Here is a 21,004-nt window from a genome sequence, read left to right on the forward strand (position 1 = left end):
TCAGTATGTTGTCTGTGGGTTCACACAGAATACAGTTTGACTCTTTTTCCTATTTTTAGGGACTATTTATGCAAATGCTTTTAAATACATTACTTGTATACTAACAACCTATTATGGTTAGTCAAAATATAGGCTTAGTATATTTATAGTCAATTTAACATACTGTAGTCAACTCTACAACGTGGGGTTAATATAGCCCATCCTCCAATTTGTAAATTGACACACAGCCATTGGCATTCAGCATGCACTTTAACTAATGGGCCTATTTAAATGATGATGATTTGTTTGTTTCCCATGTCTATGAATAAGGCTTGTGGACTGAAATGCGTTAGACAACACTTGTGCACGCTGTTGTTTTTATTTTTTGTACATCACCTTGAGTTTCTAGCATTAAACGGTTTTATTTGCGCTTTGAATGATTCACTGGTTCTTTTGGAATTTTCTGTAAGTGGCCTGGGGGCTGAGATAATGGCTTTCAAAGCCCTATTTCCCAGCCCCCTGGATAGCCTTCTCTCACTGCCAGATTTGACAGTTAGCCCCTCCCCTTACATTCACTGTCTCTTCCCTTTAGGCCTTGTATTGGAAAGGAGCTTAGTTCTCCTTTCCCTGCATGCAGTGCGGTAGTCCTCAAAATCTGGATCAGGAGGTGGACCCACTGAATGACGAATCTGTGTTTGTCATCTGCACTGCAGGAGAGATGTGCATGATGAGAATGTCTCATCATGTGTATCTAAGTGGGTAAAATATCTGTTTTGCCTGTTGTATCCCCACCTATACTCAATATTTGCATACTTAAAAAAAGCTATGTGAGCTAGAAGGTTTATAAATAAACCACGCTCCAATCGGTGGTGTAACAGAAATAATAAAAAGTTTGTTTAATATTGTTCTCTAAAAGTATTTGTCCCACTGTATATACAGTAAGAGACAGAGATAAGGAAGATTTTTAGCAAAAAGAGATAAGCTAATCAGGTTTGCTCTCTCAGCAAGATCAGCCTATTTCATTGAGTTATGGTAAAAACACTTTGCAGAGCACTTTCGTTATTTTAATTCCCCCCCTTTTCTCTAATGTTGCATTGAAAATTTGAGGGTTTTCAAATTTAGAGACTTAAAGTGCACTATGTAGACTTCACAAGCCTAACCCTGACACATCTCTACCTGATTGACCTGGAGATTATAGTATATGATACTGCTAAATACATTTTGTTAATAAAATAGCAGTGGGAAATCATGTCCACTCCACTAACAAGTCAGGATTTTGTGGTGGTGGATTTGGCCATTGGAAAACTGTTGCTACAAACATGATGTATTCATAAAGTTTTCACACTCAGATTTTATCTAAATTGCCATATTATGCAAACATCTTTATGAAGAGACATAATCATAATCTCCCCAATACGACATTATAGAACAAATGATTCTTGACATAATTTATTCTTATTAGCCTGATTCGCCAGAATACAAAGCTGCCTGCAAACTCTGGGATTTATACCTGCGCACAAGAAATGAGTTTGTTCAGAAAGGTGACTGTGAGGATGAAGAGGACGATGATGAAGGGGAAGACAGTCAAAATGCCACCCCAGATGTTGTAAGTTTAGTCTGAGTTTGTGAAGTTATTTGAAGCAAGTATGGATGTGTGTGTGCACACATTAATCCATACTACTATAGCTATAAGGGCTAGCCAATTTAAAAAAGTTTTGAAACCCAAATTTATTATTTAATGATTCAGATAGAGCATGGAATTTTAAAAGGGATACTAAAGCCAATTTTTTTCTTTCAGGAATGAAAGCTTAGGAGCCGGACCATTTTTTGTTCAGAACCTGGGTTGTGCTTGCTGATTTGATGGCTAAATGTAGGCACTCATCAGCAAGCGCTATCCAGGGTGCTGAACCAAAAATGGTCCAGCTCCAAAACTTTCATTCCTGCTTTTCAAATAAAGATACCACGAGAACGAAGAAAAATTGATAATAGGAGTACATTTTTAATAGTTGCTTAAAATTGCACACTCTATCTGAATAATGAAAGAAAAAAATGTGGGTTTTGTATCCTGTTAAGCAACCTTCTAATTTACTCCTCTTGTCAATTTTTTTTTTTGGTATCTTAATTTGAAAAAGCAGGGATGTAAGCTTAGGAGCCTCCCCATTTTTGGTTCAGAACCCTGAGTAGCGCTTGCTTTTTTGGTGGCTACATTGGTGGCTTCTGTCACATTACCATGCTACTGTAGTTGTGCCCAGCAGTTAACTTGAGATATTGTAATAGTTTCTGGCTTGAACCTAGTCGGAAATATTTATAAAGCAATAATTTCTTACATTTGTGATAAAGAAAAATTGTTTAAAAGGACATGAAACCAACATTTTAAACAACTTTCCAATTTGGTTCTATTATCCAATTTGCTTCATCTTCTTGATATCCTTTGTTGATAAGCATATCTAAATAGGCTCAGTAGCTGCTGATTGGTGGCTGCACATGGATGATTGGCTCACCCATGTGCATTGCTATTTCTTCATTAATGGATATCTGAAGAGAATGAAGTGAATTAAATAATAGTAGATTGGAATGTTTAATATAGTATTCTATCTATCTGAATCATGGAAGAAAAATTTTGGGTTTCATGACCGTTTAAAAAATATATAATTGTTTCCATTGTTCCTTTGGAATTTATTTTTCTTTTTCTTTTTCTTTTATTGGAAAACATTTTAGGATATTTTTTTTTGACAATTTAAAGCTTATTTAACTATCTGCAAATGTTTACCTTTTAGTCTAGTCAAGCGTATTTAAAACCAATACTTGAACAGCTGCTGGATTCCGTCACTAGTGCTACACACCCAACTGGAAGAGTTATCAGTGAACTTTTTCATAAACTCCCCTCCAAGGTGGTAAGTAACAAAACTAATATGTAATCTGTTTTTCTCTTTTGGTCCTGTTTGAATGTATTTGACATGCTTTACATTTTTGTCTTGCAGCACTATCCAGATTACTATGCAATAATAAAAGAGCCAATTGATTTGAAAATCATTGCACATAGGATTCAGGTAATTAATTGGGAAATCTTTCATATTCTTTATTTTAGTTCTAGAAAAAAAATCATGCATTTCTGACCTTTATGTTTTTTGGACATACACTTCATTGTATCCTTTATTGACTTTCGGGCGCACATGGAAAACAGTTTATAGTTTAAGTTGCCAGAATAATTAGTATTGGCTGGTTGAAGCTGACTGATTCAAATCTCACATTCTGTCTGTTATACTCTGCCCATTGTACTATTTAAAGGGATATTAAAGTTCAAATTAAACATTCATGGTTCAGATAGAACATGCAATTATATTATCAAATTTACTTTGTTCTTTTGACATTATTTATTGACAGGTATATCTAGATGCGAGGGGAAAAAAAATATAAATCGGAAAACGCACCCATGAATTAGTTGATGTATATACTTGGATTTTGCAAAGGCTTTTGATACAGTGCCACCTGATAGATGAATGTACAAAATTAAGGAACTGGGAAAGCTGAAAATGTTAGCTCATAGATAAATAACTGGATAAAAGACAGGAAGTAGTAAACCGATTTGACTCATGGAAAATGGTAATTACAGGTAGCCCTCAGTTTACGCCGGGGTTAGGTTCCAGAAGGAATGGTTGTAAATTGAAACCCAGTTTATAATGTAAATCAATGGGAAGAGAGGGTGTTGGGTTTCAGGCCCCTCTCAAAATTGTCATAAGTAACACCTAATACATTATTTTTAAAGCTTTGAAATAAAGACTTTAAATGCTAAACAGCATTATAAATAGTTTAATTATATATTCTGTGTTGTGTGATTAATTGATACTAAGTTAAATGAACAAAAACATTTGCTAAAACAGTATTATAACCTAATAAAATTATCACACAATACAGAAAATATAATCAAACTAAGTTTAATGAACAAAAACATTTGCTAACAGCACCTAATTAAATAATTACACAACAGACTGCATCATCATCAAACTAAGTTTAATGAACAAAAACATTTGCTAACAGCACCTAATTAAATAATTACACAACAGACTGCATCATCATCAAACTAAGTTTAATGAACAAAACCGTTTTTTTACTTGCATTTTTCTGCAATCAGTTCTCTGCATTGTTAGCATGTTAGATAATATTGGGTCTGCATCTATTCTGTGCATTTCAATCTGCAGTGATTAATAAGCAGTTAGGCACCCTCACCTCAAGCAGCTGGACAGGAAGATAATAAGGAAGTGGCTGCTAGATCTTGTTGCTTGAAAGCTGCTCGATAGCTAATGTCTGTTCTGTGTACACAGATTAATTTCAGAACTGCTAAACTTACATAACTTTGCTGCAACACAAGCGGGCAGCTCCACCTACTGGCTATTTTAATTAGTGCACTGCTTTTCAATGCATTTCAATAGCAGTCACATGACTGAAAAAAAAGGTTGTTATTCTGAAACGGAGCAAATTGAACCGGTGTAAACCGAGGGCCACCTGTAGTGGAGTCCTCCAGGGATCAATACTGGTCCCGGTTCTTTTTAATATTTTTATTAATGACTCGGAGCAAGGATTAAAGGGCAACATCTCTATTTCTTTTACAAGATATGACGAGTCCACGGATTTCATCCTTACTTATGGGATATCGCCTCCTGGTCAGCAGGAGGAGGCAAAGAGCTCCACAGCAGAGCTGCATAAATAGCTCCTCCCCCCCCCCCCACCCAGTCATTGTCTTTGCCTGTGTTAGTGGTAGGAGTGAGGTAAAGTGAGGTGCTAGTTTAGATTCTGCAATCAAGAGTTTTTTATTTTTAAATGGTGCCAAAGTCTACTATTTTACTACCGGGCAGCTTCTGGAAGAACCATTTAGGGGAACTTGTGAGGTTTTAGTCTCACTACGCCTCCCATATTGGTGCTGCCTGGATATGGACTTAGTGAATTTTTCCTAAGACATTTTTCTTTTCACCGGACCTCAGGAGGAGAAGTGGACCTCTTGACACTGTGAATATTTTCATGCTGTTCCTCAGCATGGAGGTAAGTGCAGTCTGTTCCTTTCTGGGGCTTTGAGGCATTTACTCAGAAATGGCTGTACTATACTATTGGCATTTTGGGGGTGTAGGCTCTAAAAGGGGTCTTCCTATGTTAGTATGTTGGATGTCATTAGCAAAGGTAACCAGATGACAACACTGTTAAATTTTCCAGACAGTCCGGCATAATTTTACATTAGCCAGAAGCGCTGGGAGGTTAATTTTAAGTGCTCAGCTGCGAGTACCATAACGGGCATAACCCTGTTTATTTATATGGGAACATGGAGTTGTTGGCTGACGTTGGGGAGATTTACTGTGTAAAGAACTGTGGCAGATTCCGGTACATGATATTAGATTGCCATTTACTATTTTCCCGGTTTCGTTGTTTGTTTCTGCCCACCATGGGTGGGACTTGTTTTTGCTTGGCTAGTGCAGTTCCGCATCAGGAGTCCTGGTGATACGAGTACTTGGAACAATGTTCTAGTGCAGCCCCTAGGTCCGCTTGTCACGATAATTTCCAAGCGGTCCTAGGCACGCTGTTGGAGGATAGCTGTGGTTACAGAGGCAGGTAGGAGCCGCAGCAAAGCTGCAGAGAGGTAACTGTTTGTTTCAGGGACCGGTGTGTGAGCAGGGCCCACGTGGGGAGTGCGAGATATTCATTGGACCGCACCTAATAGATATTAATTTATTTTAGTCATATTTGGGATAAATGTGAAAACGTATTTAAAGAGACAGTACACTATTTTTTGTTACACTGATCGTTCTTGTTTATCAGTGACTTGACCATGCTAGCCTTTGAAATCTGACACTATGGAGGACCTTGAACACAGTACATGTCCTATGTGTTTGGATGCCATTGTGGAACCCCCTGTTACACTGTGCCCCCCATGTATTGAGAGAGCTTTAGAATATAAGGAAAAGATTTTCTTTAATAAAGAACCCAATGACTGTTCTCAGACTGATAAGACTCAGGGTATGCCACAACTTTCTCCTCAAGCATCACAGCCTTTAACGCCCGCACAAACGACGCCATGTTCCTCAACGGCGTCTGCTTCTTTTTCTCTGCAGGATATGGCTGCAATTATATCATCCACTCTCACAGAAGTTTTGTCTAAGTTGCCAGTGTTGCAAGGCAAACGCAGCAGGGCAGAAACCCATGTGGTCACTGCGACTTCTGATGCTTTGATGGCTATCTCCAATGTACCATCCCAGGGATCTGACTTGGGGGGTAGGGAGACCCTTTCTGAGGGGGAACTGTCTGACTCAGGTAGTGCGTTGCCTCAGACAGATTAGGACGTCATGTCCTTCAGATTTAAACTGGAACACCTCCGCCTGTTGCTGCAGCAGGTTTTTCTGACTCTGGACGACTGTGACTCTATTGTGGTACCTCCAGAGAAATTGTGTAAGATGGACAAATACTTAGAAGTTCCTTCTTACTCTGATGTCTTTCCGGTTCATAAGAGAATTTCGGAAATTGTTTCGAGGGAATGGGAAAGACCGGGTATCCCGTTCTCACCTTCCCCTATTTTTTAAGAAAATGTACCCTATAGCTGACACCGTTCGGGACTCTTGGCAGACGGTCCCTAAGGTGGAGGGAGCTATTTCTCCAACATAGGTGTGTCCGGTCCACGGCGTCATCCTTACTTGTGGGATATTCTCTTCCCCAACAGGAAATGGCAAAGAGCCCAGCAAAGCTGGTCACATGATCCCTCCTAGGCTCCGCCTTCCCCAGTCATTCTCTTTGCCGTTGTACAGGCAACATCTCCACGGAGATGGCTTAGAGTTTTTTAGTGTTTAACCTTCTACAACCAATTTCATGCATTGTCCCTGTCACTACAGCAGCGTGTTTCTGGTTCGATGAGCTAGAAAAGGCGCTCAATAATAATTCTTCTTCTTATGAGGAGATTATGGACAGAATTCATGCTCTCAAATTGGCTAATTCTTTCACCCTAGACGCCACTTTGCAATTGGCTAGGTTAGCGGCGAAAAATTCTGGTTTTGCTATTGTGGCGCGCAGAGCGCTTTGGTTAAAATCTTGGTCAGCGGATGCGTCTTCCAAGAACAAATTGCTTAACATTCCTTTCAAGGGGAAAACGCTGTTTGGCCCTGACTTGAAAGAGATTATCTCTGATATCACTGGGGGCAAGGGCCACGCCCTTCCTCAGGATAGGTCTTTCAAGGCCAAAAATAAAGGAAAGCAGGCCAAGAAACCTGCCACTGCTACCAAGACAGCATGAGATGTTGGCCCCCGATCCGGGACCGGATCTGGTGGGGGGCAGACTCTCTCTCTTCGCTCAGGCTTGGGCAAGAGATGTTGTGGATCCTTGGGCACTAGAAATAGTCTCCCAAGGTTATCTTCTGGAATTCAAGGGGCTTCCCCCAAGGGGGAGGTTCCACAGGTCTCAATTGTCTTCAGACCACATAAAAAGACAGGCATTCTTACATTGTGTAGAAGACCTGTTAAAAATGGGAGTGATTCATCCTGTTCCTTTAGGAGAACAAGGGATGGGGTTCTACTCCAATCTGTTCGTAGTTCCCAAAAAAGAGGGAACATTCAGACCAATCTTAGATCTCAAGATCCTAAACAAGTTTCTCAAGGTTCCATCGTTCAAAATGGAAACCATTCGAACAATTCTTCCTTCCATCCAGGAAGGTCAATTCATGACCACGGTGAATTTAAAGGATGCGTATCTACATATTCCTATCCACAAGGAACATCATCGGTTCCTAAGGTTCGCATTCCTGGACAAGCATTACCAGTTTGTGGCACTTCCGTTCGGATTAGCCACTGCTCCAAGGATTTTCACAAAGGTACTAGGGTCCTTTCTAGCGGTGCTAAGACCAAGGGGCATTGCAGTAGTACCTTACTTGGACGACATTCTGATTCAAGCGTCGTCCCTTCCTCAAGCAAAGGCTCACACGGACATTGTCCTGGCCTTTCTCAGATCTCACGGGTGGAAAGTGAACGTAGAAAAAAGTTCTCTATCTCCGTCAACAAGGGTTCCCTTCTTGGGAACAATAATAGACTCCTTAGAAATGAGGATTTTTCTGACAAGAGGCCAGAAAATCAAAACTTCTAAACTCTTGTCAAATACTTCATTCTGTTCCTCTTCCTTCCATAGCGCAGTGCATGGAAGTAATAGGTTTGATGGTAGCGGCAATGGACATAGTTCCTTTTGCGCGAATTCATCTAAGACCATTACAACTGTGCATGCTCAGTCAGTGGAATGGGGACTATACAGACTTGTCTCCGACGATACAAGTAGATCAGAGGACCAGAGATTCACTCCGTTGGTGGCTGTCCCTGGACAACCTGTCACAGGGGATGAGCTTCCGCAGACCAGAGTGGGTCATTGTCACGACCGACGCCAGTCTGGGGACCCCTGAAAGCTCAGGGTCTTTGGTCTCGGGAAGAATCTCTTCTCCCGATAAATATTCTGGAACTGAGAGCGATATTCAATGCTCTCAAGGCTTGGCCTCAGCTAGCAAGGGCCAAGTTCATACGGTTTCAATCAGACAACATGACGACTGTTGCGTACATCAACCATCAGGGGGGAACAAGGAGTTCCCTGGCGATGGAAGAAGTGACCAAAATCATTCAATGGGCGGAGACTCACTCCTGCCACTTGTCTGCAATCCACATCCCAGGAGTGGAAAATTGGGAAGCGGATTTTCTGAGTCGTCAGACATTTCATCCGGGGGAGTGGGAACTCCATCCGGAAATCTTTGCCCAAATTACTCAATTGTGGGGCATTCCAGACATGGATCTGATGGCCTCTCGTCAGAACTTCAAGGTTCCTTGCTACGGGTCCAGATCCAGGGATCCCAAGGCGACTCTAGTAGATGCACTAGTAGCACCTTGGACCTTCAAACTAGCTTATGTATTCCCGCCGCTTCCTCTCATCCCCAGGCTGGTAGCCAGGATCAATCAGGAGAGGGCATCGGTGATCTTGATAGCTCCTGCGTGGCCACGCAGGACTTGGTATGCAGACCTGGTGAATATGTCATCGGCTCCACCATGGAAGCTACCTTTGAGACGAGACCTTCTTGTTCAAGGTCCGTTCGAACATCCGAATCTGGTCTCACTCCAACTGACTGCTTGGAGATTGAACGCTTGATCTTATCAAAGCGAGGGTTCTCAGATTCTGTCATTGATACTCTTGTTCAGGCCAGAAAGCCTGTAACTAGAAAAATTTACCACAAAATATGGAAAAAATATATCTGTTGGTGTGAATCTAAAGGATTCCCTTGGGACAAGGTAAAAATTCCTAAGATTCTATCCTTTCTTCAAGAAGGTTTGGAGAAAGGATTATCTGCAAGTTCCTTGAAGGGACAGATTTCTGCCTTGTCTGTGTTACTTCACAAAAAGCTGGCAGCTGTGCCAGATGTTCAAGCCTTTGTTCAGGCTCTGGTTAGAATCAAGCCTGTTTACAAACCTTTGACTCCTCTTTGGAGTCTCAATTTAGTTCTTTCAGTTCTTCAGGGGGTTCCGTTTGAACCCTTACATTCCGTTGATATTAAGTTATTATCTTGGAAAGTTTTGTTTTTGGTTGCAATTTCTTCTGCTAGAAGAGTTTCAGAATTATCTGCTCTGCAGTGTTCTCCTCCTTATCTGGTGTTCCATGCAGATAAGGTGGTTTTACGTACTAAACCTGGTTTTCTTCCGAAAGTTGTTTCTAACAAAAACATTAACCAGGAGATAGTCGTGCCTTCTTTGTGTCCGAATCCAGTTTCAAAGAAGGAACGTTTGTTGCACAATTTGGATGTTGTTCGTGCTCTAAAATTCTATTTAGATGCTACAAAGGATTTTAGACAAACATCTTCCTTGTTTGTTGTTTATTCTGGTAAAAGGAGAGGTCAAAAAGCAACTTCTACCTCTCTCTCTTTTTGGATTAAAAGCATCATCAGATTGGCTTATGAGACTGCCGGACGGCAGCCTCCTGAAAGAATCACAGCTCATTCCACTAGGGCTGTGGCTTCCACATGGGCCTTCAAGAACGAGGCTTCTGTTGATCAGATATGTAAGGCAGCGACTTGGTCTTCACTGCACACTTTTACTAAATTTTACAAGTTTGATACTTTTGCTTCTTCTGAGGCTATTTTTGGGAGAAAGGTTTTGCAAGCCGTGGTGCCTTCCATCTAGGTGACCTGATTTGCTCCCTCCCTTCATCCGTGTCCTAAAGCTTTGGTATTGGTTCCCACAAGTAAGGATGACGCCGTGGACCGGACACACCTATGTTGGAGAAAACAGAATTTATGTTTACCTGATAAATTACTTTCTCCAACGGTGTGTCCGGTCCACGGCCCGCCCTGGTTTTTTAATCAGGTCTGATAATTTATTTTCTTTAACTACAGTCACCACGGTATCATATGGTTTCTCCTATGCAAATATTCCTCCTTTACGTCGGTCGAATGACTGGGGAAGGCGGAGCCTAGGAGGGATCATGTGACCAGCTTTGCTGGGCTCTTTGCCATTTCCTGTTGGGGAAGAGAATATCCCACAAGTAAGGATGACGCCGTGGACCGGACACACCGTTGGAGAAAGTAATTTATCAGGTAAACATAAATTCTGTTTTCTACTCTGGCTAAGCGTACGACTATCCCTATTGAGGACAGTTGTGCTTGCAAAGATACTATGGATAAAAAGTTGGAGGGTCTTATAAAAAAGCTATTTGTTCATCAAGGATTTCTATTACAACCGACGGCCTGCATTGTACCAGTTACAACTGCGGCTGCCTTTTGGTTTGAAGCCTTGGAGGAATCTCTTAAGACAGAGACTTCTTTAGAGGAGATAATTGATAGTATTAAAACCCTTAAGCTGGCTAATTCTTTTGTCACGGATGCCGCCTTTCAGATCGCCAAACTGGCGGCTAAAAATGCAGGATTTTCCATCTTAGCGCGTAGAGCCTTATGGTTGAAATCTTGGTCTGCAGATATGTCCTCTAAATCCAAAATTTTGGCTATTCCTTTCAAGGGAAAGACCCTATTCGGGCCTGATTTGAAAGAAATCATTTCTGACATTACGGGAGGTAAGGGTCACCTCCCTCAAGATAAGACATCTAAGCAAAAGGAACGACAAAATAATTTTCGCTCCTTTCGTAATTTCAAAGGAGTCCCCATTTCCTCTGCCACTAAAAAGGAAGGGAATTATTCTCAAGCCAAAGCCATCTGGAGACCCAACCAGGCTTGGAGCAAGGGCAAACAACCCAAAAACCCGCTGCCGCTCCCAAGACAGCATGAAGGGGCGGCCCCGATCCGGGACCGGATCTAGTAGGGGGCAGACTTTCTCTCTTTGTCCAGGCTTGGATAAGAGACGTTCAGGATCCCTGGACACTAGAAATCGTGTCTCAAGGGTATCAGTTAGAGTTAAAAAAATTCCTTCCCAAGGGGAAGGTTCCTGCTTTTACGATTATCTGTAGACCAGATAAAAAGAGAGGCGTTCTTACGTTGTGTAAAAGACCTCTCCACTATGGGAGTAATTTGTCCCGTTCCATTACAGGAACAGGGGCAGGGGTTTTACTCAAATCTTTTTGTGGTTCCCAAAAAAGAGGGAACGTTCCGTCCCATTTTAGATCTCAAGAGTCTAAACAAGATGGAGACTATTCGGACAATTCTTCCATTGATCCAGGAGGGTCAATATATGACTACCGTGGACTTAAAGGATGCATATCTTCATATTCCTATCCACAAAGATCATTACCAGTTTCTAAGGTTTGCCTTCCTGGACAAACATTTTCAGTTCGTGGCTCTTCCTTTTGGGCTGGCCAGTATAAAACTGTTTAAAAACTTACTTAGAAGCTGTCAGTTTAGCTCTGTTGAAAAGGTAGCTGGAAAGCCCACTGCAAGTGGAAAAATAAGACACTCCCCCCTCCCCCTTCTTTTGCATATGAAAAGACCCTTTACACAAACAGGAGCAAGCTGGAGAAGGTAGCTGACAGTATTCACATAAAACTTTGGGGCTTGGTTGGGAGTCTGAAAATCAGAGCAATGTTATTTAAAAATAAGCAAAACTATACATTTATTTAAAAGAAAAACTTTATAGGCTATATAAATAGATCATCTACAAAACATTTATGCAAAGAAAAAATGAGTGTATAATGTCCCTTTAATGTTCTTCAAGGGGTTCCGTTTGAACCCATGCATTCCATCGATATTAAGTTATTATCTTGGAAAGTTTTATTTTTGGTTGCTATTTCTTCTGCTCTCAGAGTTTCTGAGCTTTCGGCATTACAATGTGGTTCTCCTTATCTTATTTTCCATTCTGATAAGGTGGTGTTACGTACCAAACCTGGTTTTCTTCCTAAGGTTGTTTCTAACAAGAATATTAATCAGGAAATTGTTGTTCCTTCATTATGTCCTAACCCTTCTTCTAAGAAGGAGCGTCTGTTACATGATTTGGACGTAGTCCGTGCCTTAAAGTTTTACTTGTAGGCGACTAAGGATTTTCGTCAAACATCTTCATTATTTCTTGTTTTTGCTGGGAAACGTAGGGGTCAGAGAGCTACGGCTACCTCTTTCTTTTTGGCCGAAGAGTATCATCCGTGTTGCATGACTGCTGGACAGCAGCCTCCAGAACGAATTACGGCTCATTCTTCTAGGGCTGGGGCTTCCTCATGGGCATTTAAAAACGATGCTTCTGTTGAACAGATTTGCAAGGCTGCAACTTGGTCGTCTCTTCACACTTTTTCCAAATTTTCCAAATTTGATACTTTTGCCTCGTCCGAGGCTGTTTTTGGGAGAAAGGTTCTTCAAGCAGTGGTGCCTTCCGTTTAGGTTCCTGTCTTGTCCCTCCGTTTCATCCGTGTCCTATAGCTTTGGTATTGTATCCCATAAGTAAGGATGAAATCCGTGGACTCGTCATTTCTTGTAAAAGAAAAGGAAATTTATGCTTACCTGATAAATTTTTTTCTTTTACGATATGACGAGTCCACGGCCCACCCTGTCGTTTTTTCTAGAGACTGGTTTTTATTTTTCGGTCGAATGACTGGGTTGGGGGGGAAGGGAGGTGCTATTTATGCAGCTCTTCTGTGGAGCTCTTTGCCTCCTCCTGCTGACCAGGAGGCGATATCCCATAAGTAAGGATGAAATCCGTGGACTCGTCATATCGTAAAAGAAAATAATTTATCAGGTAAGCATAAATTTCCATTTTTGCAGACGATACATAGTTGTGTATGGTCATTAGGTCAGGGCTGGATGAACTTTCGCCTTACAAGGAGATCTACAAAAATTAGAAGAATGGGTAGGAAAATGAGATGTAATACTGGAAAATGCAAGGTTCTACATTTTGGAAGTAAAAATAATTAGGTGATGTATTATTTAAATGGAACTAGACTTAGCCAAACAGAGGAGGAAAGGTATTTGTGAGTAGTAATAGATAACAAGTTAAAGATGGGTGCACAATGCAGGGCAGCAGCTTCTAAGGCTAATACGATACTAGCATGTACTAAAAGAAGCATTGATGCAAGGGAGGAAAGCATAATTATGTCACTATATAAATCTGTTAAGTCCTCACCTTAAAGGGACAGTCAACACCAGAATTTTTAAAGTTTAAAAAGGTAGATAATCCCTTTATTACCCATTCCACAGTTTTGCATAACCAACACAGTTATAATAATACACATTTTACCTCTGTTATTACCTTGTATCTAAGCCTCTGCAGACCACCCTCTTATTTCAGTTTTTTTGACAGACTAGCATTTGAGCCAAAATGTGTGATTACTCCTTGTTAAATTCACGTGCATGAGCTCAATGTTGTATATATGAAACACATGAACTAATGCTCTCTAGTGGGGAAAACTGTCAATATGCATTCAGATTAGAGGCAGCCTTCAAGGTCTAAGAAATTAGCATATGAACCTCCTAGATTTAACTTTCAACTTAGAATACCAAGAGAACAAAGCAAAATTGGTGATAAAAGTAAATTGGAAAGTTGTTTAAAATTACATTCCCTATTTGAATCATTAATTTTTTTTTTGGACTTGACTGTCCCTTTAACCCCTTAATGACCAAAGCACTTTTCCATTTTCTGTCCGTTTGGGACCAAGGCTATTTTTACATTTTTGCGGTATTTGAATTTAGCTGTAATTTTCCTCTTACTTATTTACTGTACCCACACATATTATATATCGTTTTTCTCGCCATTAAATGGACTTTCTAAAGATACCATTATTTTCATCATATCTTATAATTTACTATAAAAAAATTATAAAATATGAGGAAAAAAAATGGAAAAAACACACTTTTTCTAACATTGATCCCCAAAATCTGTTACACATCTACAACCACCAAAAAAACTCCCATGCTAAATAGTTTCTAAATTTTGTCCAGAGTTTAGAAATACCCAATTTTTACATGTTCTTTGCTTTTTTTGCAAGTTATAGTGCAATAAATACATGTAGCACTAGCTATTTCCAAACCACTTTTTTTCAAAATTAGCGCTAGTTACATTGGGACACTGATATCTTTCAGGAATCCCTGAATATCCCCTGACATGTATATATTTTTTTTTAGAAGACATCCCAAAGTATTGATCTAGGCCCATTTTGGTATATTTCAGGCCACCATTTCACCATCAAATGCCATCAAATAAAAAAAAATCGTTCACTTTTTCACAAATTTTGTTCACAAACTTTAGGTTTCTCACTGAAATTATTTACAAACAACTTGTGCAATTATGGCATAAATGGTTGTAAATGCTTCTCTGGGATCCCCTTTGTTCAGAAATAGCAGACATATATGGCTTTGGCGTTGCTTTTTGGTAATTAGAAGGCCGCTAAATGCCACTGTGCACCACACGTGTATTATGCCCAGCAGTGAAGGGGTTAGTTAGGGAGTATGTAGGGAGCTTGTAGGGTTAATTTTAGCTTTAGTGTAGTGCAGTAGACAACCCCAAGTATTGATCTAGGCACATTTTGGTATATTTCATGCCACCATTTCACCGCCAAATGCGATCAAATTGAAAAAAACGCTAAATTTTTCACAATTTTATGTTTCTCACTGAAATTATTTACTAACAGCTTGTGCAATTATGGCACACATGGTTGTAAATGCTTCTCTAGGATCCCCTTTGTTCAGAAATAGCAGACATATATGACTTTGGCGTTGCTTTTTGGTAATTAGAAGGCCGCTAAATGCGGCTGCGCATCACACGTGTATTATGGCTAGCAGTGAAGGGGTTAATTAGGTAGCTTATAAGGAGCTTGCAGGGTTAATTTTAGCTTTAGTGTAGAGATCAGCCTCCCACCTGACACATCACACCCCCTGATCCCTCCTAAACAGCTGTCTTCCCTCCCCCACCCCACAATTGTCCCCGCCATCTTAAGTACTGGCAGAAAGTCTGCCAGTACTAAAATAAAAGTTTTTTTGTTGTTTTGTTTTTAAAAATAATAATAATACTGCTGTGTAGGACCCCCCCTCCCTTAGCCCTAACCTCCCTGATCCCCCCCAAACAGCTCTCTACCCCCCTCCTCTGCCTTATTGTGCACCATATTGGGTACTGGCAGCTGTCTGCCAGTACCTAGTTTGAAATCAAAAGTTTATTTTAAGTTTTTCTGTAGTGTAGCTTACCCCCCTTAACACCCAACCCCCCACCCTCTCCCAGACCATTAATATTTTTTATTCCCACCCTCTCTCCCACTGAGTCCCACCTTGTGCCTCTTCCACTTCAATTATAACTTTTGGGCAGTTTCACACGTGCACGCGCGCGCACGCTCCCGTATGCTCCCGTGCATGTGCACGCGCACCCACACGCTTCCACTTCTTTCAAAGACCAACGACGTGCAGGGTACGTCCTTGGTCGTTAAGGACATTTTTTTGGAGGACGTACCCTGCACGTCGTCGGTCATTAAGGGGTTAAGTATGGAGTGCAGTTCTGGGAACCAATCTAAAAAAAATAGACATTGGAGACTTAGAAAAAGTTCAGAGAAGGGCCACAAAGCTTATAAGGGGAATGGAGAATTTAAACTATGACGAGAGGTTAGAAAAACTGGGCCTGTTTTCTTTAGAAAAAAGGCACTTGAGAGGTGACGATTACTTTATATAAATATATTCAAGACCCATATACAGAGATGGCAGAAGCTCTGTTTATTCCAAGAAAATTGTTTGTGACAGGGTCACAATTTAAGACTGGAGGAAATTAGATTGAATCTGCTGCAACGTAAATATTTTTTCAGAATCAAATTGTGGAACTCATTACCAAAGGAGGTAGTAAATGCCAATGCCTTAGATACCTTTTAAAATGGTTTAGATACATTTCTGGCTAGAAACAGAATTCAGGAATATGATTGCTTGTGTGAAAGTAAAGTTTCTTCTGTTGCTAACCGTAATTACATTTTAACTTCAAAATCAATAGGAATTTCATTCATTACATTTTTATAACTTGTGTGCAAATCAAGTTTTACCTGAAAAGAATTAATAATTTTACAGTCGATAAAATCAACCCGTTTTTTGGTCTGCTCATTACTTCCGGATTACGTTTTTGTGTTGACTAAATTGAAATTCTGTCTGTTAGGCGGCTGTGAAGCAATGTCATTGGCCTATTGTGGGATTTGCGCATGCGTTACATCTACTATCTTTACTTTCTGGTAGAATGCGCATGCACGTTTCGCGCATGCGCAGAATATTTTTGACCGACTGTGTTGCGAAGTAGACGTATGCGCTTTAGAGAGAGAATAATAATCGCATGCGCATTGCGGTTAGAATTGTTGAATCGCGCATGCGCAATACTAAGGGTCCTTGTGAACGGGCACTCTAAATTATCGAAAGTAGAAGATGGGAGGAGTCAGAAGGAGAACGGTATAAAGATAATGTTAGAAAACAAATGCATAAATCAATACTTTTAATAGTAAAAAATATAGCTATTTGGTTATTATACATGTAGACAATGCAGTAGTGTGTTCAAACGGTACCGAATTTACTTTCACTTTAAATGGGTCACCTTGTAATGGGATCAACTAGAGCTTTTTTGTAAGTATATTAAGATTTGTATAGGTTGATCTCGATGGACTTCTGTCTTTTTTTTTCAACCTCATCTACTATGTTACTATGTAGCAATGCTTATATCATAAGCCATTAGCTCACCAGATGTTTTAACCTAGGTGCCAGTAGTTTTCTTTTTTATGACCCGATGAGTCCACGGATCATCTTAATTACTAATGGGATATTCACCTCCTGGTCAGCAGGAGGCGGCAAAGAGCACCACAGCAAAGCTGTTAAATAGCTCCTCCCTTCCCTCCCACCCCAGTCATTCTCTTTGCCTACGTTAGTGATAGGAAGTGGTAGTGAGGTGTTAGAAAATATTCTTCAATCAAGAGTTTATTGTTTTTAAAGTAGTACAAGATTGTGCTGCTTTGTTCTAGGGTGTAGCTGTACTCCATTTCAGTCTCTTCAGTAGAGCAGTGGTGGCTTTAGAGCATTGAGAACTGGTGGGACATAATTCTCACTGCGCCTCTCATAGATTTCATGCTGCCCTGATTGTGAAGATCTGAGGGAAAATAAAGAACTTGGTCCTTTTTATTCCACAGGCCTATGTGAGGGTGAGGACCTTTCAAGCCGGGTGAGATGGCTTGCTGTCGGGCATTAATCAGGTAAGTGCTTTAATTTTTTCTGAAGGTGACACAGTTTTCACATCAGAAAGAGTGGGCACTATATTTACTTGAAGGAGAAAAGGGTTGACAGACTCTTTATTCTCATATAGGGCAGTTTATTTCTCCTTAGTATAGAAGAATTATTAGGCAGCTTATCAGGCACTGGGGCTGGGGATGCTGCGTGAATAAAACTTTTTGGCGGTTCCACTATACTCCCATCGAGGTTCTTTACCGAGACGCCCACAAGGGGCGGGGCTTAGTGTAGCGGGTTTGTTAGCACTGCGCGCCATTTCTCTGACACATATGGAGGTGACTCAGCTACAGGCTGACTAGAAACGCTTGGTTTTATAAGAACAAGCGTTTCTAGGAGCGGTTTTCTTGCATCCTTTTCCTGCTACTCTACGGTTCATCTTCTGTCATAGTGGGACGTATCTACGGTGTTGTGGGAAGGTAGGCACCTCAGCAGAAAGCCGAGGTGTAGAAGTGTACTGTTTTTTCTTGGCCAAATTATCGTTTTTACTGCATTCTGCAGTTTGAGTACAAAAAGTTACAGTATAATTCTTAAAGGGACAGTAACGTTCTTTTTGCAAAGTTTAATTTTATTAAAATATTTACTTTTTAGTTGCTACTTCTGGTCATTAACAGTAATAATGGACCATGAGGCGTTGCAAAATGTCACCTGCACTTTGTTTTGATGCCAATGTGGAACCACCAATCCCTTTTTTGTCCCTCTTATATTGAAAGGACTATAAGTTACAGGGATAACATTTTTCCTGAGCCATCACTCTAAGGAGGATGAGGGTCAGGAATCTAATGACAATGTTCATTTTATGCCGCAGTTTTCTCCAAAGCTTCCCAAATTTTGCCGCCCTCACATGCAGTGCCCTGCGTTTCCTCAGTAGCTCCAGTTGGGGTTACTTTAAAAGATATCGCTTCTCTCATGTCTGCTACAATTTCAGATGCATTGTCTGCCTTTCCAGTATTGCAGGGAAAGCTTAAGATGAAAATCAGACATTCAGTAAGTGAGGTTTCTGACGCAATTGTTGCTATTTCAGATACCCCCCCAGAAGCCTGAGGAGGGGGATACCGTAATAGCATCTGAAGGAGAAATTTCAGATTCGGACAGTGTAATTCCTCTTACTGATACTGAAGTTGTATCTTTCAGGTTTAAGCTAGAACATCTTTGTCTACTACTTAGGGAGGTTTTAGCTACCTTGGATGACAGCGACTCCAGATGTTTCCCATATCCAACTCTGTTAAGGAGGCTTGGCAAACAGTCCTCAAAGTGGAAGGAGCCATTTCCACCTTAGCCAAGAGAACTATTATTCCCATAGAGGATAGTTGTGCTTTCAAGGATCCTATGGACAAGAAATTAGAAGGATTACTCAAGAAGATGTATGTACATCAGGGCTTACAATGGCAGCCAGCTGTGTGTATTGCTACCGTGGCGGCTGCATATTAGTTCGATGCATTCATTATCTGATGCTATCAGAACAGAGACTTCTCTGGATGATATCCAGGATATGATAAAAGCTCTTAAATTGGCTAATTCCTTTATTATGGATGCTTCCCTTCAAGTTATTAAACTGGGAGCAAAGATTTCAGGTTTCTCTATTTTAGCTCGCAGAGCCTTATGGTTAAAACCTTGGTCTGCAGATGTGTCCTCTAAGTCTAAGCTTTTAGCAATTCCTTACAAGGGAAAGACCTTGTTTGGATCTGGCTTGACTGAAATTATCTTTGATATCATGGGAGGTAAAGGTCATCTTCCTCAGGACAAGAGAAACAAACAAAAAGGACGACAAAGTAATTTTCGTTCCTTTCGAAACCTCAAGGGAAATTTTTCCTCCTCTGCCACCAACCTAGACCTTCATGGAGACCCAATCAGTCTGGGAATAAGGCAAAAAAATCCAAGAAGCCTGCTACTGAGTCAAAGACAGCATGAAGGGTCTGCCCCCGATCCGGGACCGGATCTTGTAGGGGGCAGACTTTCCTTCTTCGTTCAGGCTTGGGTTCGAGATGTTTGGGATCCCTGGACAGTAGAAATAGTGACCCAGGGATACAAACTAGAGTTCAAAAGTTTTCCTCCCAGAGTCGGGTTTCTGCTGTCAAGATTATCTGCAGACCAGACAAAAAGAGAGGTGTTCTTACATTGTGTACGAGACCTCTCCGATCTGGGAGTGATTGTTTCTTTTCCGATACAGGAACAGGATCTGGGATTTTATTCCAATCTGTTCATGGTTCCCAAAAAGGAGGGAACCTTCTGACCAATTTTAGATCTCAAGAGTCTAAACACATTTCTCAGAGTATTATCCTTCAAGATGGAAACTATTCGTTCCATTCTCCCTTTGATCCAAGAGGGTCAATTTATGACAACGGTGGATTTAAAGGACGCGTACCTGCATGTTCCCATTCACAGGGATCATCACAAGTTCCTAAGGTTTGCCTTTCTGGACAAGCACTTCCAGTTCGTGGCTCTTCCTTTCGGTCTTGCCACAGCTTCTAGAATTTTCATAAAGGTTCTGGGTTCGCTGTTGACGGTGCTTCGGTTAAGAGGCATTGCAGTGGCGCCCTATCTGGACGATATCCTAGTCCAGGCGCCATCCTTACAACAAGCAAGATCACACACGGACATGGTGTTATCCTTCCTGCGATCTCACTGATGGAAGGTAAATTTGGAAAAAAGTTCCATAGTCCCAAATACAAGGGTATCTTTCTTGGGAACCAGATTAGATTCCCTATCTATCAGGATATCGATACTTGTCTAGCCCTTCAGTCCACTCCTCAGCCATCAGTGGCTCAGTGCATGGAGGTAATAGGGCTGATGGTGGCGGCAATGGACATCATCCCGTTTGCTCGGTTCCACCTCAGACCTCTGCAGTTAAACATGCTCAGGCTGTGGAACGGAGATTATGCGTACTTGTCTCCTCGAATACTTCTGGAACAGGAGACAAGGGATTTTCTGTAATGGTGGTTGTCTCTGGATCATCTTTCCCAGGGAACATGCTTTCGCAGACCATCTTGGGTAATAGTGACAACAGATGCCAGCTTTCTAGGATGGGGAGCAGTCTGGGGCTCTCTAAAGGCTTAAGGGGTGTGGACTCATTCAGAGTCTGTTCTTCCTATAAACATTCTGGAACTGAGAGCGATCTTCAATGCTTTTCTGGCCTGGCCTCAGCTAGCCTCGGTCAAATTTATCAGGTTCCAGTTGGACAACATAACTTCAGTGGCTTACATCAATCAGGGAGGAACGAGGAGTTCCTTAGCGATGACAGAGGTATCCAAGATAATTCAGTGAGCAGAGGCTCATTCTTGCTATTTGTCGGCGATCCACACCCCAGGGGTCAACAACTGGGAGGCGGACTTCCTTAGCAGACAGACCTTTCATCCGGGGGAGTGGGAACTCCATCCGGA

At 41.1% G+C, this 21,004-nt stretch overlaps 1 protein-coding gene across 3 annotated transcripts in view; it reads left to right on the forward strand.

The window, feature by feature from the left end:
- The window catches only part of PBRM1 (polybromo 1), a 471,441-nt gene that overhangs the window by 43,173 nt on the left and 407,264 nt on the right, over positions 1 to 21,004 (forward strand). For all 3 annotated transcript variants that reach the window (XM_053721036.1, XM_053721037.1, XM_053721035.1), the window contains 3 exons: positions 1,442 to 1,585; positions 2,757 to 2,873; positions 2,961 to 3,029. In XM_053721036.1, coding sequence (XP_053577011.1) covers positions 1,442 to 1,585; positions 2,757 to 2,873; positions 2,961 to 3,029 — 330 coding nt within the window. The remainder of the gene's footprint in view (positions 1 to 1,441; positions 1,586 to 2,756; positions 2,874 to 2,960; positions 3,030 to 21,004) is intronic.

Source organism: Bombina bombina, chromosome 7, assembly GCF_027579735.1.
Source record: "Bombina bombina isolate aBomBom1 chromosome 7, aBomBom1.pri, whole genome shotgun sequence".
Classification (NCBI taxonomy): Eukaryota; Metazoa; Chordata; class Amphibia; order Anura; family Bombinatoridae; genus Bombina; species Bombina bombina.